The 25,362-nt window shown below is 37.2% G+C and overlaps 1 protein-coding gene across 5 annotated transcripts in view; it reads left to right on the top strand.

Moving 5' to 3' along the window:
- Window positions 1–25,362, top strand: part of Dennd1a (DENN domain containing 1A) — a 578,498-nt gene that overhangs the window by 170,391 nt on the left and 382,745 nt on the right. For all 5 annotated transcript variants that reach the window (XM_004641595.2, XM_023701683.1, XM_023701685.1 and 2 more), the window contains one exon: window positions 17,398–17,447. In XM_004641595.2, the coding sequence (XP_004641652.1) occupies window positions 17,398–17,447 (50 nt within the window). The remainder of the gene's footprint in view (window positions 1–17,397; window positions 17,448–25,362) is intronic.

Here is a 25,362-nt window from a genome sequence, read left to right on the forward strand (position 1 = left end):
AAGCAGTGTAGAAACATGGCACATTGGGGAAAATAAAAAGGAGCCCTTTTATGGTTTATATGACCTATGTGATTTCAAATTTTCACTATATGCAGTTAAGCAAATTATAAAAACATACATCAACTATATACTAAAAAGGAACAAAAATATGTTGCATAACTTGGGATAATTATGATGGAAATTGGCATTTCTGAGTTCTGCATGTAATTGCTTAAATATGGAGTTTTCATCTGTTCATGTTTCAGGTATGCTCTAAAGAACACATTTCTTAAGCTTCCAGTTATTCACAAATAACCTTTGTAAATCATTTGGAAGATTCTGACTATGGAGATAATATTTAGACAAGACTTGCTATTTGCATGTTGGTGATCTAATTCTTCTGGTGAGCTTCAACATATGAAAACTTCCATGTTATTTTTGTCCAAATTTTGAATAAGCCAAAGATGAAATATTTTTATTGCAAAATTGGTTCATGATGCTAATTCACTGTTAGAATACTGTTTAATAAGAAAAATACACATAGAATCTATACTTTATGTTTTGTTACTCTGAAAGGAAGCCCTGTTGTTTCAGTATTATAAATGATAAAATTTGGCTTTTCCCCATTATTAGGCAGGGAAGCATAAGCAAGAGCACCATATCTGTATAAAATGTGACACTGTACAACAGTTCTGCCTGTCTATGTTCAGTACTTAGGTAAGCCATAGATTCTCAAATTAGAATTGATGTTTTAAATTTATGATTCTTTGAGCCTTGTAGTCACTAAGCCCAAGAATGGAATTAGATTTGGTTATATCCCTTTTCTACCAGGAATGTATGAACTTCCTTGTTTTTTCCATTCTTCTCTAGAGTGGGTGCTGTCAATCTTCTAGTCTATTCACAGAGTGTATTCAAATTGGGCCCTTTCTTGTCTTCCTTTCTTCCATTCAGCCATCCAGTCATCCTTCCTTGTGCCTCCCGAGTGCTAGGACTACAGACGTGTGCCACCACATTAGGTTTACTTTATTTATTTATTCATTTATTTGTATGTATTTGGTACAGGGTCTCGCTATGCAGCTCACACTCATAGTGATTGATACTCCTGTTTTCAGCCTTCCCAGTGTTGGGATTATAGGCATGTGCCATGACACCTGGACTTGGTCAGGCTCAGCGCATCTAAGGGCGGGGTCCATGGAGTATGTGGTTCCTGGGATCGAACCCTGGTACATACACTTGCCTAAGCAGGCGCTTAGTCCACTGAGCTGTCTTACTGCCTCTCGGTTTATTTAAATGATGAAGTCACATTTGATCCTGGAATTTGTTTTTTTTAAACTTTGTCTCACTAGGTAACCCAGTCTGGATTCAAAATTATAGGCCCAAGTGATCCTCCTGCCCCAGCTTCCCGAGCATCTGGGGCTAGAAGCATGTACCATCACATCCAACCAATCTTTTTATGATACTATATACAGTGGAACAGAATTGGTGCATTAATTTGAATGTAAAATAGGCCAGGCTCTGCCACCTAGTCAGTCTAGTCTTAACAACACTTATAAATGACTATAGTTTCTACTTTTTCCCCTTTAGGTCTGTTTTTGGTGACAAAACTAGCCTGAAAACTTAGGTTTATTTTGTTCATTAATTGAAAGAGATTCATAAGTATACTCTGTGTGGACTAGAAGTCCATTTCTACAGGAATTTGCTGCCTAATAGACTATAAAAGTAATGCATGTTCAGGATGTTTTGATGGTTTTGGAACAGTGGTTCTGCCAGAGCACTTAGAAGTTGGGAATGTCTCTGAAAACTAGGATCTTTGGGTGGTGAGGCTACTGTGTAACTATGTTCCTATAATTTCTTGTTCTTTGTTATGTGAAGCCAAAGATGTTAATAAAGTTAACACGAGTGGTACAGAGAGAAACCTTAGTGGAAAGTTGTGGAGCTGCCCCTAAGGAATATCATCTTTTAGGCTTGTTTTAGATATGTGTTTTCTAAGATTCTCTGATTTATGGGTTTTTCAACCACTTGCACAAAAAGGTCACTGCTTTCATATTTCTCCATAACTTGGCAGGCAGAGATTGTAGGTGGAAATGTAATTTTTTCATCCACGGTTATAAATTCTAAATCTCTTTAGACTCTTTTTTTAAAAAAAATTATTTATTTTAATTTATTTGTGTGTGTGTGTGTGTGTGTGTGTGTGTATGTGTGTGTATGTGTGTGTCTGTGTGGCCAGCTCAGCCCGCCTGGGAGCAGGGCTGGCTGGCATGTGGTGCTGGGGGATTGAACCGTGGTCCCTGTGCTTTGCTAAGCTTGTCCTAAGTAAGTGCTTTAGACCACTGAGCCATCTCACCAGCCCCCTCTTTAGACTCTTAACTCATGGAAAGTGATTGCTAGCATGATGGCAGCAAAGCACCCTGCTGAAGCCACTTTCTCGAGTTGTACAACAGGATACTATGATTGCCATGAAATGTAGCAATTTTGATAGACTGTATTCTAAAAGATGCATTGGTAGATTGAAAATGCATAAATATGGCCCATATTAAATATGTGTTTATTTGCATATGCTTAAAAGTGTCTCACTGTTGACATTTGGCTAGTTTAAGTGTCCTTCAAGGATAGGGAGGGCAGAAATCACTTATTACATAATAGTTCTTACTTTCCAGTGTATTGCTATAAGTCACCTTTGTGAAATGTCACAACCTTACTTTTAAGAGTTTGCCAAATACCTTTGTATGTAAAATGTGTTCTTCTATAATACTCATCATCCTGAGATACCCTCTTTTGTTAAATGTGTTATTGTGGTTTTATTCTAGCTCCCCCATTTCCAGAAAAGGGTGAATGTCCTAAGGGAATGAGGTTGAATTGACTTCTTAATGCAAATATACATATTTCAAAATCTTAAACAGTCATGAAGAACTGAGACGTTTTGTGACTCAAGACTTTTCTTTTTAAGTTGAAAGTTTCCTCCCAATGTGGCTACTCCCCAGTTCTCACATTGAAGGAACTTATAAAACATACAAATTATTTTTGAGCCGTTCTTTTTGAAAGCCATATTGTATTACTACTTATCTAAATTTAACTTAGTTAAGAGGAAAACTTAACTAAGGGAAACTTAACAGAGGGAAACTTAGTTCTCTTTCCCATCTTGCAAGATGGCGGGTGAAAAAACTAAGAAGCCAGACACTGAAAAGAAGAAACCCGAAGCCAAGAAGGCTTCTGCCAGTGGTAAGGTGAAGGCAAAAAAGTCCAAGAAGGGGCAGCCTCTCTGCAGCCAAAATCCTGTTAGAGGAATTGGTAGATACTCCTGATATGTATTCCAGAAAGGCTTTGTACAAGAGAAAGTACACAACTGCTAAATCAGAAGTTGAAAAGAAAAAGAAGAGAAAGTTCTTGCTATGATCACAAAACCAGTCGATGGGGATAAGAATGGAGGTACCTGGGTGGTTAAACTTTGAAAAATGCCTAGATACTACCCTACTGAAGATGTGCCCTGAAAACTGTTAAGCCACAGAAAGAAACCCTCCAGTCAGCATGTGAGGAAACTTCGTGAAGCAGTTGGCCAGTAACTTGCTACTTGTGACTGGGTCTCTTAGTCTTAGTCATGTTCCTCTACGAAGAACACACCAGAAATTTGTCATTGCCACCTCCACAAAAATTGATATCAGCAAAGTGAAAATCCCCAAACACCTCACTGGTACTTACTTCAAGAAGAAGCTGCTGCAGAAACCCAGACACCAAGAGGGTGACATCTTTGACACTGAGAAGGAGAGATACCAGATTTCAGAGCAGCGCAAGGTGGATCAGAAAGTGGTGGACTCACAGATTTTAGCAAAAATCAAAGCTGTTTCTCAGCTCTGGGGCTACCTGAGATCCATTTTTGCTCTGACAAATGGAACTTATCCTCATAAATTAGTGCTCTAAATTTCTTACTAAAAACCTAATTAAATAACTGATACATTTAAAAAATTAATAAATTTAACTCCAGAAAGTGGTAACTTACCCAGTCCTTACACATTCTTGTTAGATATGTTCTCTTCATTTTATTCTAGCTAAAAAAAAAAAAAAAAAAAAACCCTCACAATCTGAGCATATAGTGGTGTGTGCCTATAATTTTAGGTGTCTGGGAGTACTATTGGATGGTCTTGTTTTTAGTAAATTATACAGTGATTATAACTAAGCAGACAGTCTGCTTTTGAGAAATATAGTCTCTGTCTTATCTTTACTCTTACATAGTTCGTCCTTCCCTGTCTCTCCTTGGGTGTACCTGCAAGTTTGTATCATCATATTCATCCTAAACTACTGTCCATCTCTTCTGTTTCCTTTGCATTAAAACTCTACGCTTCTTGTGTATATGCTTCCCTAATGGCCAGTGACCCAGTCAGTGAATGACCCCATAGCCACTACCCTCCATGAGATGGTCAGAGAGATATTTCTGAAAACTAAATTAAATCACACTTTTCTTTTCAATCAAGACTCTCAGTTGGTCCCTGGTGCCTTCAACATCTACCCCAAATTCCTTAACTTTGGTTTAAGACCCATCACCATTTGATCTTGACTCCAGTCTAATCAAGACCTTGATCAAATCTGTAGCTTTGCCTATTATCACTTCCTCTTACTTCTCAGTGATAGAATGCTTCCCAGCATGCTTTATCTTCTTACTGTATATTTTTCCCAAATTGTTTTTATGGTTGGATTTTCTCTCCCTTTTTGTCCCACTCATCCCACACCAATACACTTTGAAATTCATTATTAAGTGCCCAGCTTGTATCATCTTCTGTGAAACTTACCCTGACTGAATAAGGCACCTCTGCCCTTAGCTCTTGGAGAGGACTTAGAACATCATTCCTTACATTCTGTTGTTTATATGTCTGTCTCTTTGTCAGTCTGTATACACTTCAAGTATAGAAATAGCTTTAGAAGTGTTAGCAACCCTTCTTAGAAGCTAAGAGAAATTAGACACTCGGTGAACAGTGTGAAATACGTGAGCATAGATTTTGGAGTTGTGATTAAGAGCATGGATTTTGGAGCCTGCCTGCTTTGTTTTGAATCTCAGGCCTGCCATTTATTACTTTGGCATTTCATTATGTCCCTTGTAAACTAAAGATGGTCATAGTGAAGTCCTCATAGGATTGTATTAAGGGTTAACTGATTTGAAATGTGCGACATGTAAATAGCAACAAAAACAAAGCAAAATATAAAGTGCTTAGAATCACACTTGACATCCAGTAACCAATAATTATGCTATGATGTAACATCACTAGAGGTAGACTGGAGGTAGCAAAGCAGCCTTGCTTTTCTTCTTTTTTGTTTTGCTTTATGACAGTGTCTTGCTATACAGTTCTGGCTGGCCTTGAACTTACTATGTAGTGCAGGCTATCTCAGCTTGCAGTGATCCTACTGCGTCAGGCTCTTGAGTTCTGGGATTATAGGCATGTGCCACCACACCTGGTGGTAACTTCATTTTGTAGTCTTCATTGCATCAGGTTTTTCAGGTTCTGTTTGGTAAACTGTGTCTCTAGAATTTCAGTCCCATCCCAGGAAGAACTCTGGAGAAATCTTTTCTTTCTAAGCCCATTATGTTCCAGAACAGGCCAGGCATGGTGACGAACACCTGTAATCCCAGCAGTCAGGAGTCTGAGGCAGGAGGATTGCTGTGAGTTGAGATCAGCCTGGGCTACAAGATGAGTTTAAGGCCAGCCTGAACTGCGTAGCAAGATCCTGTCTCAAAAAGAGACAGACAAACAAACAAAATATTCCACAACAAATACAAAGGTGATTGAGAATACTTTGTGAAGAAGAGTTATAATCAGAAACCATCCTTGAATATTTGTGTTCCAAAATGTACTAAAAATACAGAAATATTTAAAATGGAGACCAGGGGGTTTGGAATTTTTTATTTTTATATTACAGTTGTGAAATCTATATGTTGAGGTTCCTGTGTTTAAAACCTTGGAAACTTATTAATGGGTCCCCTTGTCCCTATAAATGAGCTCCTTTGTTTGCATATAGCACTTTGTATTACTGTGGTAGCTTTCATTTTTAAAATTCTTATATGTAGTGTAGTAGAGTTAAGATGCCTCTGGCCATCATAATTTCAAACTGTCTTAACTTTGGTCAGGTTCAGATTTCAAATGTGATATAACGAAGCCCAGGGGTGTGTGTGTGTGTGTGTGTTTGTGTGCACGCGCATGCATGTATATATGTGTGGGTATGTGTGTGGCAGTTGGGCTGGCAGGTAGAAATGAAAAGTATTCTTTGAAAATCCTGGGCTTCAAGCATGGGGTTGTCTTCTAAAGAAAATTGAGGGTTTTTTTGGGTATGTGTGTGGCTGGCTCAGTCCACCCTGTGAGTGGGGCTGGTGTGGCATGTGGTGCTGGGGAACGAACTGCAGTACCTGGGCTTTGCCTAAGCTTGCCTAAGAAGGTGCTTTACACCACTGAACTATCTCGCCAATCCCCCAAAATTGAGCTTATTAAAGGTCATTTACAATAGTGTTGCTTCACATATATTTATTCCTGGAATATTTTTATAAAGCCTATTTGTCTAGTTAATACTGATTAATTTTTCAAGTCAACTCCTCTGCAAAGTCTTTCACATTGCCTATGTAGACCTGATAATACTTGATCTTCATACTTGTTTATTTGTCATCCCTCCCCCAAGTAGACAATCAGAGATTCTTACCTACTTTGTGTCCAAGTTTCCAGGACCTGGTCCTGTTCCTGTGTCGGTGTGTCTTCTTCTGGGAGGCCTGATGGGCACCCAGTTGGATGTTTTTTCATTCCAGTGGGCTGGTAAGGCCCTGAGAGGATGTTCAATTCATAAAAGGAAGGAGAGCTGCAGGATGAAGATAGAATTCAAGAGTGGGTGAGGAGCTCACCAAGAATAGCCTCGAAATCGACTTAGAGTCTGGAGGAGTCGGGGGTACATAAGGGCTTGGAAAACACGTGCAAGCAGAATATAAAAGAATCCATAGCCTGTGGTGACTTTCAATACGATGCAGTAAATTCCAGATTCCTTTACATGGTCTACAAGGTTCCTCATAACTAGGCGGCTCCTGCCAACCTGTCTAGCCTCCTGTCACACTCTCCTTCACTTCCTGTGCTCCCATCACCAGACTTCCTTTAAGTTTCCTCAGTGTGCCAAATGCTCTTATTCAGTGGTCCTTGCTCTTGCTGCTACTTTTGTTCCCCTCTCCGTGTTCCTGTGCTGACTTCCTATTCATTCCATGAGTCTCAGCTGAAAATGTTACTTTCTGAGAGGTCTTTCTTGGCACTTCCGTCTAAATTCAGGCCCCTGCCACTTTGTCTAGAGCACTCTGTTCTTTTCTCTCACAGCTCCTGTGCAGTTTGAATTAGGTATTTGTGCATTCATTTCAATAGCCTCTGTCTTTCCAGCTAGATTCCAAGCTCCATGACAAAAAGGGACCATAGCTGGCTGGGTCATTGCTTTATTCCTAGCCTCTAACGTATTGCTTGGTACCAAGTATGTTATCTAAGGGAAACACATCAGTTTTCTTTTATAAAATGACTGAAATATACTTGATTTTAGCATTGTCTTTGTCCTATGTATTGTTTGCTAATATTTGGAAACATTTCAAGAGATCAGAGACTTGACTTCACAGTTACCTCAAAAGTCCAACAGCCATGGCAAATATTTGAATTGAAGTCATACAAGTGGATTATCTGCTCTCCAGCAAAGATCATTAGTGGTCTGATAGTCTTTCTTGTTCTTATCGGGTAAAAGAAATAAACAGATGTGTAAGGACCTACTTGGTATGTCTGGGTGTAAGACATGTTGAAGACTGATGGGACATGATGCAGAATGTTCAACAGTCAGTAGTGAAGATCTGAATTTGAGAGTCACTTACTAGTGGACGTCGAAACGTGGGTAGATTATTAGTAGAGGAGGATTCAGAGAGAAATGGGGAAAGGTAAAATTCTGGGAAACACCCTTCTGGAAAAAGGACCAGAAGTCAAATAGTGCCAGGCTGAAAGAGTCTTTTGAAATAAAGTTGATCTCAGATGGAAGAATTACTAGAGACCATGAATTTATTTATTTATTTATTTAAAAAACCCCCAGGACCTTACTTTATAGAGGTGAACTATTAATGAAAGAAGCAATTGTTTCTGTGATGAGTTCATGCCACAAAATAGCTGTGAATTCTGGGCGTCAGGAATGTTTTATTTTTAGTTCTTCGTATTTTTTGTATTCATTTTTCTCCCTGAAAATAGCATGTCCATGTGCAGTTGACATTTGGCTATTTAGCAACCATCAGGTGTCAGTTGTTGGATCACTTGGGAGCAAAATGACTGGCCACATGATTTTGCCTTTAGGAATTTCTAAATTTGACATTTAGGCTATTTGTGAGTTTGTGCTATGTTGTGTAACTAGTCACCTTGGTCATGGTTAGCAAACTATAGCCAGCTGGCCAAGTCGTACCCAGGATTTTTCCAGGGATATAACTCAGTGGCTTAAGCACCTGCCTGGCAAGCACAAGATCCTGATTTCGATCCCCAATACCGCAACAAACCCAACAACACCACCAAAAAAAAAAAAAAAAAAAAGAAAAGAAAAGAAAAAAGAGGTGTTGATTACTTCTTTAGCTTATAAATTGTACATAAAATGAACCAAAAATGTTACAGGACAAGCATAGGTTGTTGCAATTCCAAATGTCTAGGGGCTTTCTTTAGAGATAGTGACTTATCTGTTGAATCCTGACAAAGAATTTTCAGTGGTGATAGTTGAACTTGTTTGACTGAAAACTGTCTTGTACAACTTGATAGTACATCCTAAGGTAAAAGGACTTCCAAACCATTTGGCATCTCAGAAGAGTTCTAGAAAATGGTTAAGCCTGTTCTGGTCCTATTGTTATGCTGGATTTATCTCTGGCAGCCTCAGGTAAGAGCTTTGTCTTATAATAAATGTGGATTTGAATTCTTTTCTCTGCTTGTATTTTGCTGGCATTCTGTGGAGACATTTTTTTCCTCCTCATTGCAAAAGATTAAAATCCTTGAGTGTTAAATTTTAGAAAACTTTCAGTTACACAGTTTTTGTTTCCATAGTGTTTCATATCACCTGCCTTCTGTCTTTGTAAAGTGATGTTATCAATGTGTTCTCAGCACAACTTTCTTCAATCTTAAATCCTTCTTAGATCTATCAGAATTTGCAAGTTGTGAGAAATAGAAGTTCTAAAATTGGAGATGACTGTTTAGTGAGACCCTGTCTAATCAATTGCTAAATAATACTGTCTCAAAAGCAGATTCGATCTTTATATTTTGATTTTCATATTCTGTTCACTGTGCTTGTTGATGGTGTCTAGTGTCCCCTGGCACTGGATAAATAAAGCGTATTATTTCCTTTCAACATTTCTGCTATTATTCTCCTTTAAGAGCTAATAAGCAGAAGGTTGGGTATATTACCAAACTATGATCCTATCAGAAGAAGCTAGGAGCCTTGATTAACATGCCTTATTAACTGATGGTTTCAGTTCCATACTGGTAGTACTAGGATAATTTGTATAAACCAAGCAGTACAGATTCCTTATTTTAGCACTAAGACTTACAAAGGCTTCTTTTAGCAGCCTTTAATTTTGTACTTATGTATGTGACATAGCCTGTGGCTGTGATAGCTACTGTGAATCTGCAGTTGTTTGGGGATGAAAGGAGGAGGCAGCTGGAAACTCGGTAGCTACATCTAGCTGTCTACCTAGAGAAGGCCTTGATTTCAAGTTTATCTAAACAAGCTCGACTAATCCCAACTATCTAGGGGGATCCACTGTCAAAACAAGCAGCGTGGCCCTGAGGCAAACACAGCTATACAGAAATGAAGGCTGGGGCTTCCAATACTCCGATGACTGCATACTGGAGGCTTTTCTTCCCCCCTGAAAGAGGGTAAGAGAGGTAGAATTTGCATAATGCCTTTTCATTGGAAACTTTTGGAAAGCTGACAGACCTCCAGCTTATAGATCTGTAGCCACAATACAGAGTCTATAGGAGAATCCTTGAATGACCTAACCATATTGAAAGAAAATATAAAAGCGTCCAAGTATAGCCAAGTGAGAGAGGAAAAGAGGCCGATGCATTGTCTAACATCTGCTGTACTTCTCGTTAGTTTTGTTCTTTGCTATTCTGTGTGGACTTTGGAGAAGCCTAAGACAGCCTAACATGAATCCTATAATCTTCCTTCTGAATATTTATGTAGCGTGCCAGTTTCTAAGCTGTCCTTTGCGTTTTCCTACTTCCCCCTCATTTTCATGCTCTCAAATGAGGCCAACATTTCAAAAGCTAAATAAATGTTTGTGAATGTTTATAAAAGATTTGCATAAATTTGTCCTTGTCTGACAAAGATCACTTTTTTCTTATGCCAGTTCTGAAAAATTTTTTTAAGGTTTTGGTGCTTGTCTCAACAACAAAGTCCTGCATCGCAGAACAATGATTGCTGATTAAGTGGGTATACAATTGTGACTGAATAGTCTTTCAAGATGCTGGGTAAAAAGACCTATCATCTGAAGGCTGAATTATAGAATTTAGAAAATGTGAACAGAAGTACATATTTAAATCAGTTTTTTTTTAATACCATAGCATTAGGTAAGACAAAGAGTTCTTACAACTTAAAAGTATAGCCATCCATGGTTCAAAAAATTCTCCTGTATAAATTTTAATAATTAGAATGTTTCGATAATTCAGAATATTACCTTTCTTTTCTACATCTAAACATATTTAAAAATAATGCTTAGACTTCTAGGTATTTTTTGGAACCTGCGAGTCTGTGTGGTATGTGTTAATATGGATACTGGGATGGTGATCGGAGGGAATTTACCAGCCAGTCCTTTAAAGCATCTGAATGCTTAATCATACCTTGAGAAACTATAAACGATATGAAATATGTGTCAAGACTTAATTATAGACACACACATACACACACACACACACACACACACACACACAGTGCACAAACACTTGTGCCACCGATGTGTTTGCTGAATTCATTTACCTTTTAAAATTAGAATGGATTTTTTGGGGTGGCAGGGGAAGTTGTGGGTAGAAGTGCTAATTTAGTTCAGAGATATTCGAAGATTGGCAGGAGAGAGAGGTAACAGCCAGTTCTGTTAGTCCTTTGGTTGTATTGGTTTAGAGGTTTAAGTTGTCATTAAGGCACAAACTAGAGCCACTTCTCTGACACAGTTTTTATCACATCTGCTAGGCTTGTGTCCCAAGAGGAGACGTGGAGAGCAGTGAATTCAGCATGGGCCCATTATCGACTGCTTTTTCGTGTGTTGTAAAAGGAGTGAGACCTCAGGGAGGCTTGGAGCCTCCTCCCGTGTAATGTCCAAGTCAGATTTGAAGGACTGGTGGCAGGAAAGCTTTGGCCTTGGGGTGTGAATTCTAAGAAATAGAGGCACAATTAAGTTTAAAAAATTCAAGGACTTTGAGCTTGATAATGAAAGATTTTTTTTTCTAGACTAATGTGAGCAGAAAAGATGCCCATCTGTGCACATTTTTTGTGTGCATTTAAAATATTTAAAAGCTGACAGCTTTTAATATGCTTACAAAATAGTATTTCTATCAATGCTCTTTTTTCTTTTCTTTTCTTTTTTTAATAGTATCTTCCTGAGGGCAAGTTGCTTTTTCAGTGCGTTCGTGTTTGCAATTTTACTATTGGGACCCTATTCCTTTGGTATGTGCTGACTTGTGGCCCCACTTCCCACTTTCTTTTAGAAACGTCGATAACATGCAGTTTAGGGAAAAAAACAAAACAAAACAGGAATTAAAATGATTAAGGAAATGAACAAGACAGAAATATTTTAGAGTAATACTATTGATTGAGTCTGAGAATCTGATGTCTCCAAGTGCCAATTGCAAGAGATGGCAACCAAATAATTGTTCATTTAGGAGGTTTTTGAAACAAGTGTTAAGAATTTTATTGGCATTTAACACTGACCTTATAAATATAGCTCTCTCATTTGCAAGCCTTTTACTGTAAGGTTTAAAATTAATAAAAGGAAATCTTAGAATATAGAATGTTATATAGTATTATAATTATGAAACAACCTTGTGTTAGGTAGTTTTTGAAGAAAGGAAGAGATACAACAGGATAATTGTGTTAAAAAGTTTTTGTTAGCTCCTACATTTTTGTTTTGGACCTTAAAGCTCAGAGATTGATAACCTAGTTAAAAGTAGTTCTAGAGGTAGCTCATCTACTGTGGGAAGCCTTCCTTTTCTGCCCTCATCCTTAATAATTTAAAATTTATATTATACATGTTTATAGAATGTGATGAATTTATTATTTTGTAATTTCATCTTTGAATTACAGCATTGATTTTAAATATTAGGTATAAACTAATTACCATAATTATAACATATGCATGGCTATAAAATTAAAGCTTATAAAAAGTAAACTAGACATAAATATTGAATAATTTTGCCAGGGAAAGGAAGCATACTCTGTAGCATTTGAGCAACGTTGTTAGAAACTTGACCCTGCTTTTATGTTCGGTATTGAAAGACCTTTCTGTAAAATCCCTTATTCAAAGCTTTTTCTCACTGAAAAAGAAAACTTTTTTTTTGTTTGTTTGGTTTAACTGTAGCATGGATCTTAGTTTTAGTTTGACACTTACAGTGAAGAAGAAAAAATTTTACTTCCTGTTTTCACATTTAGGAAACTTCTGATCAACATCTTTGAACTTGAGGCGTTGATGCTAATTAAGCTTCCAGGAACTTCTGCTTTACCCTTCTTAATCAGAAACATTTAAAACCTGTTTTAGCTTTTCCTTGGAGTTCCTGGTTTTAACTTGGACTGGCTTAAAATAGAAATTGTATTGTCTTTTTGTATGTTTGGATTTTTTTGTGTTTTGTTTTTAACTTTCAACTTGAGTTTTAAGATCATTAATCAAAGGCTTTTCTTTTCAGTCAGTGGCACTGCTCTCAGTGGCAGGACTTAGAGGCTCAGCATTTCCCTAATGCAATTAAAAATATTAAACGTAGAGAGTATTTCATGAATTTGAGCTCCAAACATCTGTTCGTCACATACCTACATTTTGAAATGAACAAGTAGATATAAGAAACACAGGACATTTCTTCCCTCAGCTTCCTTCCTTTCTTGCTTTTTGCTCTCTTTTGGATGAGGTAAATTATCAACTACTCTGTCACCTTTAAGCAAGCCATAAAGAGGCTAATTGTGGCTTTACATATTTTAAAATGCATTCGTTTATACCTGGTCTTTATTTAAATGTCCCCCCACAAACATATTCCCCCTCTGAACTATTGAAAATGTCTTATCTTTCAATATTTTATAACTCCACTGATTATAATCAGCCTGCTCTTTTATCTTTCAGATGGTGTTTATTTGTGGTATGGTATACGTGTCTGTATCTGATTGTCAGTTGTTTTCATCTACCAAATACAACTACATAATTTTTGTTCATAGGTTACAGTGAAGCAATAAAAACAATATTTGACATTGGAAAGATGTTATGGGAGCTCATCACCCACCCCACCCCCCCAGTTCAGGATGAATTGGTTGAGTCTTCTCATGATTAAGAGCCCCAGCTAACTTCATTGAATTTTGGCTTAAGTTTTGCTTCCAAATAGGATTCTACAGTAGATAATATAAATTTAAAACTTTACTAAATTTCTTAGAGAATGGCTCAGTGCCAAAACATAATTTACTTTTTCAAGATTGAAGCAAATTCATTTGATAGGCTTTTTGACCTATGAGAATTTGCTTTTGGTAAAATGAATCCAGAGTACACTGAGGTGAACCTTGGGTTCATTTCTGAATTTCATTTGCAATCAGTATCAGGTGTGTTAATTTCGTATTTTGGTTCCTACTAAGAGGCTTGGGATCTCCTTAAGGACAGAGCTTTGTAGATATTTTCTGCTACACAGTGCAATCTGCTGTTTAATGTATGCATAACTGAAAGGTTTGTACAACTGCCTCCCCACAGCACGACTTCCCTGCCCCCTTCTCTCCTGTTCTTCCTACATGAAGTATCATATATTTTGCTAGAAAGAAAAGCCCTTTTGGAAATTGCCTATTTCATAAATTGTCTAGTGACATAAAGGGGTTGGATGCTATATTCTTGTCTCATTTATTTTGAAAACTTTGCTACTGAACTCACCTTAATCAATGAGCTCAGTGTTGTCTCCAATAAGTTATGTGTTGGATATATTGATTGGGAGGGATTTTAGAAAACCCGTCTGGGGTTTATAATGTCAGCAGTGTTTTGATTATGAAAAGAGTTGGAACCTGGGGACATGGAACCAGGTGGCGAATGTCCTAAAGCCAGTGGTGACATGGTGGACTGGTTCCCTCCTGGGATCTAGTTCATGCCCTGCACTTTAACTGTGGTGACTGGCTACTATAGATTCACTTTTTTGCTCATTAAAATGTTAAAAAATCAAACTGTACATAAAAAGATTTGTGAAAATATAAACTTGGGAATTGATCTGGAGAGCTGGCACAAAATCCTCCCCACCCCCTGCCTCAGCAATGAGGTCATTTACATTTCATCAGCTGTGCTGCATCTCTGAGATCCCATTTATATGGCAGTAGTTGAAGGTGTATTGAGGCTGGTTGTCTGAAGGAGCTCGTGTATGGGAGAGAACAGGAAAATTGCCCTGTATGAAGAAAGTTCCTTAGCCACAGTCACAGGTTTTAGAGAGAAAAAGGCAGTTATGACTGTTCCCCAGGAAAAGTTAATATTGAGAGACTCTGGAACACTCTCCCATAACCAGAATGCTCCAATAGATTTAAGTCAGGGTTTGAAAGCCCCATGCCTTGGAGAATGGTCTTGTGTTTTCCTTCTGACCAAGGATAACTACTTGAATACTTGTATAGAAAAAAAGCATTATTAAGAAGATTGGTTTAAAATTAATTTTAAAAAGAAAATTGGTTTATTGTAGCATTTTTTTTTACAAAGAACATCACTTTTTTTCTTCATTTTCTTCTTTTCCCAAAATTAATTCAATTCTGCCTGAGATGATGCACAGATATGCCTAGCACTGAGTAGATGCTCATTTTTGTTTTCCTGTGACAGCCCACTACCATCTTGTTTGACTTAAGTTGGAATATCAAGCTCTTGCAATATCACAAACATGAAGAAACATATTGTCATGTACAAACATGTGCGTACATTTGCCTATACAACCCCCCTCCACCCCTTTGCTTAATTAGACTTATCACTTCCTTCCTGGGTTAAAGGGAGAGCTTGTGGGAAATGAGTTAATCCTCAGTCTATGTTGGATCTTTTGGTATTCTGATACTATCTGACAGACAAGTTCAAGGTTGGTTATTGCTCTTGACATTAGAAAGTGGTAAGTAGTTTCTATATTGTAGTGAGTAATAAGTTGGGCATATTAGATTCCTTTGACACTGCTGCAGAGCACAATGCTTCCTTGTAGCCATGGGGGTCCTTTCTTGCAAAAATCTTTGAGGCTTTTGCCAGCGTGACTCCAGCATAGAGAAGTGCTTTCTGCACCTGAAACTTTTGAGGGGTAAAAGATAACTGTCTTTGTAGCTGATATTGTCAATGAGTGAACACTTGGTACTGAGTTTTAAAGAATACTTAGTACATATACTGAATTTAAGAGGTTCTTTATGATGTTACTTAAAACTTGAAATCGAAGGATTTTTTTGGGGGGGAGGAATGGAAGTCATACGACTTTGATGTATGTGGACTGCAGAATATTTTATAATTTAATTAAAGCTGCAGATGTTAAAATGAATGTTTTATGTGATCTCTTTTCCAATACTTGCCTAAGAGTAACATTATGCCCTGAGAATTGCTCTTGTTTCTCAATTACCTATTGCAATGTATTTAAACAGTTGGTTCTAAAACCATATATATCTGAATGTCACATTATAAATCAACTGATTTGAAAGTAATGCCTCTGAGAAGATGCTGAGGTATTCTTATTCACTCTTTCAGTTTTTAGTTTCCTATTCATTACTCTTTTATGACATGCCTTAACAATGCTGTGATATACATAGCACCGGTCTAAGATGATATTAAAAAATAGGATATGCTCAATTGAATTATGTAGGCAGAACATGCTCTGGCAGAGCAAGTCGGTGTTCTTTCTGCTTCATTGAGTGGGTTATTAGATTGATGTGGTTTATTTCTTGAATGATAGAACTGGTTTTAAAAATAAATGAAGCGAGAAGCATCAATTCAGTTAGCATTGATAATTCATTATTATTGGTTAGAAAAGTGCTACATTTGTAAACTGATCTTTAATTTATCACTTGGATTAGGATTTGCTGTGGACAGGTTTGTTTTAATTTGAACCAGCTTCTCAGTGACGGAAAAATGTGTTCTTCATTTTGTCTTAAAAGTGGAGATTTTAAATAGTTAAAAAGCAAATCAAATTTGTGAAAGGAATACTTTTAAAATTTATGATATTGGTCTATGAACTTATGGTAAGCACCAACTGTGGTCTGTGCAAGCCTTTTAAGTAACACTAAGGAAAATTCTGGAAGGAAGTAGTAATTATTTGTACCTGTGATTAGCTTTGTTGATAGGTGCTGTATATGTGGACTGTGTCTGTTAGGAAGAGTCTCACATGACTGCATCTTGAGTCTCGTGTGCCATTGTTTATTGTTTGTCCACTTATTGTAAGAAGATTATCTTTATGAATAAGTCTTTGAGATATAACTCCAATTTTTGTGCCCTCTCCTGAACAATGTACTTGGTTTTATGTACCCCTTTATATGTGAAAATGATATTTAAAAAGATAGTTTGCTTTGTATTTTCATAAATTGTAAGCAGGTAAGTATATCAGTTATAATAATGGTATTTAACTAAAAATAGTGCTTATGTACAGTAATTACAGTTTGATTCTAAAATCAACTTATGCCAGAAATGGCAACTTTTTTTAATAAAATGAATAAAATTTAAAACTCTGAAAATGTAGTTGATAGTGTTCAGGGACAATTATCTTCAAGTTGGCTTTCTATTCTGCTGTGATTTGGCCTATTGATGTTAGGAAGCGTAGTCTAATCCCGGCCCCCTCTGTTCCTAGGTAACAGGCAAAAACAGTGCCAGCAACAGCGGCCCTGCCAGGCCAAACCCATGTGGCTCGGTGTTATTCACTCTGATCCATATGGTCAGGCTGGAGATGGTCCCTGGAGGGGTGTTAACACTCAGCAACCCAACCTCCTCCCTCCCTTCAGAGCTTTCCTGCATGGCTCCTGCTGCTTGCCCATGTGTGATTCTTGATTAATTTTTCATTTTTAATGAAGTTTGATCATGTTTATTATTTCTCATGATTGACTGCCTGGTACTCCTCCCATGTAATTGATAAAGCCCATATTTCTTCATCTGTCTCCTTTCTTCAGGGTAAAGTTGCTAGATTGTGTGCTGTGCTTAATGTTAGATTTATTGGTCCCATTAGATGTATAAATTATCTCTCTTTCTCTCCACAGGAAGTTCTACAGACTTTGACCAAGTTTTGTTTCCCCTTCTATGTGGACAGGTAGTGTCAGATTTTCAAACTTTATTAGGAAAAAAAAGTGTCAGTAAACCTGCTATAGAAAATAAAAACCATACCATTCTTAACATTCTGTCTGTTTAACCATGATTTAAAACACCCATGTTCCAAGGAGAGTTGCAGTATTCTCCTTTCCTGGAGGTTTTATTGACACCATCAAAAAGTTTAAAGCTTAGAGCTTTGTATTGGTTAGTTTGTGAGATATATTTTGTAAGGCATTAAGTTTTTGATTTTGGTTGTCAGACTTAAACTATGATTAAGAATGGTTGGTATTTAACCCAGTGGTGTTTAATTTTTATTTAAAGAGAAATATATCTGGCTTAAAAATAATACATGAATCCATGTTCTTATGATGGTTATATAGACTTTCTTTTTCCTAAACTTCAACTTAGAATTTAAGTCAGCATAGTCCTATCTTGTTTAAAGGTACTGAGGTATTTAAAAGGCATAACTAAAAGGCATGTTTAAAAGGCATGTTGCTAAATAGTATTTTGCATTCTGTTTAAGTGGCTAAGAACGATAACATCTCTGGGGAAATAAAAAATTTTCCATAGGTTTGTAGACTTAACAAATACACAGCCATCTAAACATTTCCTTAGTATTTGTTATGATAAACTCTTTCTTGGAGAGGTACAAATATAAGAACATCAACATAATTAAAATAATTTGAAGGTTTTCCTTGTTTTTAAAATAAGTCATAAAAAGAGTTTTATTTTTACTTTATAAAACTACAGTTTACTGATTTTGTTAATAAAATGACACTGCAGTGATGTGCATCTAATTTTCAAGAACTGTCTGCTGGTTTTTTCATTATAGTTAAAGCATTGTTATAATCATTTGTCCTCTTGATTGTTGCATTTGAATTTTTATTTAATGGGCCATTGAACTATGTATGAGATGTACATACATTTTTAAAAATAATTCCTCTTTTAATGACAGAGATTTTAGAAAATAACCACTATCTTTAAATTCCAGAATATGTTCTAAGCAAGCTATAAAACTTGTCTACCTTCAGGAAGTTTCTATCATGTATTTTAATATGCCCAATCAAGGCAGGGGCTGAAGGATTTTGGAGTATATTTGGGTAGTATGCGCTTTGGCTCTTTTCTATACTTGGTAGTGCTTCTGAGTGTCCTGGTTTATTTAGCATAAACCTGACAATGGTGTGAGGTGAGAACCAGTAGCCAGAGGGGTTTGAAAGAGTACTAAAAAGCGCCTTTGGAGTGTTGCCAGTCATTTATAATCCTTGCTCTCCTTGGTTCTAATGTTATTTTTTTAAGCCAATCAGCCATTGTCATGTTTCCAGACACAGCTCTTTTGACCATGGTACCAGGAACAGGTTGGTGCTCAAAACAAAATAGGCTTAATTTCAAGAGGGTCAGTCTTTGCAATGAGTGTTCTCTTTTCTTTAATCTTGGTTTTTTCCTAGACATAGCAAGAAGGTAGGGTTTTGTTTAGAGATATTTAAGGAAAATTCACATTTATGTGTATGAATTAGTGATGCATGAAGTCTCCTACAGTCATTTATAAAAGTATTATAAATTATGGCCAGGGCATATTTATATGCAGTAATAAAGCAAACATATATTTTTAAAAAATGTACCTAGATGTTTAACAAAGAAAGATAAGAGTACATGTTTATGTGATTTTTTTTTTTTTGTCCGAATGGTGATTTGTTTTGGATAGATGTTCCTTAATTGACTTCAAAAACTATTAGAAGAAATACACAATGCAATTAAATCTCCACCCTTGCCTAACACGTACATGTACATGCATACAAGTATACTTTTTCTCTCATTTATACTATACACACCCCTCTAATTACTTACCTGTCTGAAAATGGAAGAAAAACAGGATCCTTTCAGTGATACTTTTTTTTTCCCCATAATTTTATTGAGAAACAAATAGCAGTGAGACAATTTCAAAGCAAATTGGTAGAACAGTTTCAATAATTAACACGTTGCATACTCTCTTCCTAGTCAGTGATATTTCTAAAGTATATTTTGTTACCGATTATGTTGGGTAACTTTTTCATTATTGCAGAAAAAATTTTTTTCTTCTAAAACACATTTCTCTGATTTACTGTTTCCTCATCTTATTCCTCATATTATTTTCACAAAATAACTTAGAAGTAGAAGTGCCCCTACATAGATACATTTTAATCCCTAACATATACAGTAGTTCTTTTTTTATGCTGCATTACGTTACATGCTGGCACTTCGGATGTTTCTCTGTTAATTAAAAAAAAAAACCCACTTCATTTTGGGGACTATATTTTCTTCTGTTTTGCTCACTTCTAACCGTAGCACACTTTAAGGCAGAAGAAACAATTAAAATGAAGTTCATTTACAAATATACAAAAGTGTTTATGTTATAATGTCAATTAATTTGGAGTTAGCATTGTCAGATGTCCAGATTGTGAGGCCCACAAAGTTCCTCAGGTGTATTTGCTATTGTTTGACTTAGAACATACACCAGTGTGAGAGATGAGCAGTGCTCCAGGTGATTATGGTGGAAACAGAAAGCTTCCTAATCTTTTCACTGTCTGTGCTTTTCTACCCTAAGGAACAGTAATACAACTCTGTGATGTTTCTAGCCTATATCAAGAGTAGGATTTTCACAGTCATCATGAAGTCACCCGTTAACATTGACATCTTGCTGTCTGTTGTGTTGTTTTAAGGTTTTTCTTTTGGAAACCAGGATATATGAAAAATAATAATGCTGGTATCTCTTCAAAAGGAAGTGCTGCCTCATGTATTATCTCACTTTATCATCCTATCATAAGACATAAAAACAAATACCATTATTTTCATGTGAAATAATGTAAACTGCTGGGAAGTTGTGACTTGCCCAAGGTCTTTTTATGTTATAGCTCATCCTAGATTTTCATCTCCCAAATGAACACGTTTTTCAGGAGATTGCCTTGTGGGGAAGAATAGTAACAACAATAGAGGGAGAAAAGGAAGGAAATTGGCACCTGAATTCCTGACTGATTCTAGTCTGAATGCTGGACACTGTCTCAGTGAAAGCTATTCTTTCTAGTAGCTCTAGGAATTAATAGTGACATTTTTAACCCCAAAAGATTGAAGGATGGTTCAGGATTCGTAGTACAAGGCCATGGTCTCACACTTTGAACCCTGCCTTCCACGTGTTTCCCAGGCTAGACCAAGAAGAATTATAAAGGCGTCTTAACAATTAAAAGGATGAGAAGGTTAAAAAGACAGAAATGGTCAGAGAAAATTTGCCACCGTGGGTGAGATTTGTGTTGAGTCTGCCAGGCCGGCAAGCAGTGGGTAAGTGGAAGGGGGAACCTAACACCCCATATGCACTGCAGAGCCAAGCAGAGGAGAAGCCCTGAGTGAGCCTGGAGATGTTCAGCCAGAGCAGATGGAGCATGCTGGGAAGAGGGTGGTGTGTGCGGCAAGAGCTTGGGCTCTGGCCACAGGAGGCCTTGAAAGTGTGTGGGAGCAGGACTGGAGGATTTTAAAGTTGAGATTCATCTGGTTTAAACATCCCATTCTACAGAAGGGAAGCCAAGATGAGCAGAGGGAAATGGCTCACTTTTCTTCACAACTATGTCATGCAGAGCTGGGAAAAGAACAGGTGCTTATTCTCAGTCCAGAGTTATTTCTACCCTTTGTGTCCTTGAAGGTCTTGTTGGAGTGTAGTGAAGAATCACTGTTGAGTTCACTCTCAGAAACTTGTCACTATTATTGATGAAAGCATTTTCTTAAAATAAATAAATAAAAAGCTTGTCCTGGCTCATATTATAGTGACTACTTCTTGTACTTCATAGTTGACATCCAGCTTCAGTTTGAACACTCAAGAGATGTACTGGACGGTGGAAAAGCTATTCCTTTCATGTTTGTGCTTATTCTGCTTCAGAACCCAGAATGCCAGCTATCACTTAGTTGTCTTGTGTATACTTTTACCCACATATGACAGGATCACATATGACAGGACATCATCTTTGCAAAGGCAAAGGCATCATTCAGTGGTTTATAATGTAACCACAGATGCAAATATGATTTAAATGCTACTTTCCACTTTCTTATGTATGAGACATTGTACTGTGTTCTTTTCTTGCCCTAAAAAGCCACATATTTGAAAGATTACTATAATCAAGTTGCCATATACAGGAGCAGAGGCTCAGATGTGATACGATATATGATGAGGTATATCATATTATAATATATTGCCTCCAAATATGGAACCTGCTCTACTTTGCAATATCCATTCTTCCCTACTTTTCAAACTGGAATCTGTTTGGCCCATATTAGCCCTTTATTTTAACTTTCATTATAGATTTGACTGTGCCCTGTGATTATCTTGACATCATTAGAAAATTTCAAAGACAGTTGGACCTTAGTAGACTGTTAGTTTGGATGCTACCCCTGATTTACTCTGTGCTGTTTGACAAGTGGCTTCTGCCCTGAGAGGCTTTGTTTCTTCAGCACTAAGTTGAGGGAAGTGGTTGCTCTCTCTACTGTTCCTCTATTTTTTAGTACTTTTCAATGCTATAGTTACTTGCATTTACTTTGTCAGGCTCACCTAGGCAAGGGAGTATAGATTTTGCCTTTATTTAGCAGTGGGGCCAGCCACCACTCAGGCAGTTTGAGAGGATGCCATTCTTACCATTTAGGTCTTTGACCAGGGAAAGTATGAAGCTGTAGGCTTACACAGCTGAAAGGTGTGCTTGTAGAAGGAAGATTTGAGGCACATGGAGCCACAAGTTGGGAGATGTGATGGCTTCATAGATCTTGACTGCTGCTCACCACTTCACATGCCTGAAGGAAAGACTAGCTGCACAGTAGATAGCTCAACGGGTAATTGCCAGTAAGCTATAGTTAATAGGTGGTGGCAAAATGTTTTTCCTCCCACCTATTGAATTTTAGAATTGCGTGACTAGTAATTTTTGTGTATATATCATATGCTATTTAATTATATGTTATTTCTAATCCTCAAAACCAGCACATGCAGTAATTATTATTCTGATTTTACAGATGAAATCAGAGAGTATAATAAATTATCTGTATTCATTTAACTAGTGAGTAGTATATTTGAAATTTTGAGGTCAAGTCCAGGTCTTAACATTTCATCTTTTTTCTCTTGCATCATTAATCTTTGCTTCTGTTGAAACATTCCCACCATCTTAAAATCAAGTGCTAGTGTTCCTCCAGTCTAAAAATAATACCTACCTTTGAATTTCATTCCCAGTCAGTTACTATTGGATTCTCTGCTTGGAAGAGTCAGCTTCACACTTCAGTTTATTCCTCAGACCTCTTCAGTCTGTCTCTTGCATCTGTCATTCAACTTTCAAAGTTGTTCTTCTCAAGGCTATCTGAAACTGCCTGTTTTTCAGTGCAGTGGACATATTTTCTCTTCTCTTCTTGATGCATCAATATAGTTGGCCTTTCTGTTCTGCCCTGTGGTTCTCCTTTTTCTCTTAATGGTCTCTTCTCTACCCACCCTTCTCAACTGATGTTTCTATGAATGAATCTTGGATGCTCTTCTTTTTTCTGTGCTCTCTCTCCTCTTTACCATGGTGTTAAATACCATCTGTGTGTAGATGACTTCCAAATTTGTAGCTCCAAGCCAAGCGTTTCTTTTGATTTCCTAACTGCTACTTCTTCTCTGTACTTGACATTTCTATTTAGATGGTTTACAGCCTTCTCAGACTTAATGTATCATAAATGGGATCTACTTTCAAACTCTTCAGCCCTTCCTATTATGAAATAGTAATTTCTGCCTTTTTCCCCCTATTTTCCTGTCTACAAACCTGTTGATCATGCCTGCTGTCTATAACTTGATTTATCTACCTCTCTCCATCTCTACTGTCCCTGCATGAGTTAAGCCACCACCCATTCTCACCTGACTTAGTGCAATAACATCCTGAATATTTCCTCTGCTTCTACTTTCCAGATTGTTTTCCGCATAGCAGTCAGATCACATGTTCAAAACTATAAATAAGACTATTTTTCTCTTGATTAAAACCATGGAATGGCTTTTTATTATATCCTGTCCCCAAAATCTTAATTCTTTACCATGATCTCTGAGGCATTCTGCATGTTCTGGTGCTCGCTTTATGTAGCATTTTTTTTTTTTTAAATCTTATTTATTTGGTATGGTGTCTCACTGCGCAGCCCAAACTCATAGTGAACCTCCTGTGTCAGCCTCCCCAGTGCTGGGATTACAGGCATGCACTGCCACACCTGGTTTTGGAGCCAGCAAGGTATGCCCAGAGCGGAGGCTGAACTGCCTGCGGTGGCTGGGATTGAACTCGGGTCCTTGCGCTTGCCAGGCAGGCACTTAAACCCCTGAGCGATCTCCTTGAACCTGTACAGTGCTTTAGCTATACTGGTAGGCTTTGAATTCTTGGAACTCAGTTGGCTCCTTCCAATCCCTGTATACTTTGTCCAGCTCTTTTCTCTGCCTGAATCACCCCATTTGTTGAGTAGTTGCTTAATCCTATCCTTTAGGTCAGTATTGGCATCCTTGAGAAGCTGCTTCTAGTCACATGATTCTTTCCTTCTGCACTTTTTTTTTTTTTTTTTTCTGTCTTTGCTGCTTCTTTACTTTCATTATGCTTTCTCAAGCTATATGGGTTCTTTTCTTTTTGCTACACTTGTTTTTTATTCCTCCCTAGATAATAAGTTGTATACAGACAAAGGTCTGTTTATATTGTTCAATGTTGTATATCCAGCATTTGCTACAGTGCCCAGTGTAATCGTAGCTCACTATGCAAAACAGTTAAATAAGCATAAAGTGGACAGGGGCTATAGCTTAATGGCGCAAGCGCCTGCCTGGCAAGTGCAAGATCCTGAGTTGGATTTTTGGTAACAAAAAAGAAAAAAAAAGCGTAAAATGAGACTGACATGTAAAATTTTACTTCTTATCAGAAGAAATTCTAGATTAAGCATAATGCTGCTAGAGGAAACATGAATGACTGACAGGCATTCGACAGACAACCCCATGGTTAAGATCTTGATTTGAATAGTTATTACTTTTCTCTCTTCTTTTCAGTGTTCACATAGGCATGGGAAATACATCTAAGGGCTGTCCTGACCCTGGGCCATAATAACCCTGGTTTTATTTCTGGACATTCTTAAATATGGTTTTTCTTGTTTATTGAGAGGTATAATCTGCTAAGACAACTATCTATAGTCTTTGCATACTTAAAGTATCTTAAACTGAGGTGAAACACCTCAGGGAGGGTTTTCATTATGTTCAGTGGGATGTGGCAGATTCCAGAGGACACTGAACCAGAAGCTGGCTTGGATTTTTGTCCTATTGATCAGTTTGGAAAACAAAACCAAAGTTTTGATTTTTCAAAAGTCTCAGTTTTTCCATCTGTAAAACAGAATAGGAAGAGATGACTTCGGATGTCTCTCCCTGCTTTAATTATTGTGAAATCTCTGATTGAAAGAACACAAATTATCTCCTCCCCTCTGTCTCTGTCTCTATCTCTGTCTGTCTGTCTGTCTGTCTGTCTGTCTGTCTGTCTCTGTCTCTCTCTCTCTCTCTTTCTCTCTCTGTCTCTATCATACACAAACACACAGATAGTTTCTCTTTTACTAGAGTATGTTTTAATAGGTGATTATTATATATTTATCATGGAGGATTCATACATATATACATACATATATATACATACATACATACATATGTATCGAATATTTATCATTTTTACGCCCTTCCCTGCTCCTTTCCTTTTTGCTCCTTCCCCTTCTCATCTCCATGAGTCTCCCTCCCTGTTTCCTTCTCTCTCTCCTTTGTTGTGGTCTTTAAATCATTTATGTTCTTGGCCTCACCTTAGAGAGATCAATGCAGTATTTAACCTTTTGTGTCTGATTTACTTCACTTAACATTAGGATTTCAAAGTCCATTCATTTCTTTTTTT

Source organism: Octodon degus, unplaced genomic scaffold, assembly GCF_000260255.1.
Source record: "Octodon degus isolate 3935 unplaced genomic scaffold, OctDeg1.0 scaffold00138, whole genome shotgun sequence".
NCBI classification, from domain to species: domain Eukaryota; kingdom Metazoa; phylum Chordata; class Mammalia; order Rodentia; family Octodontidae; genus Octodon; species Octodon degus.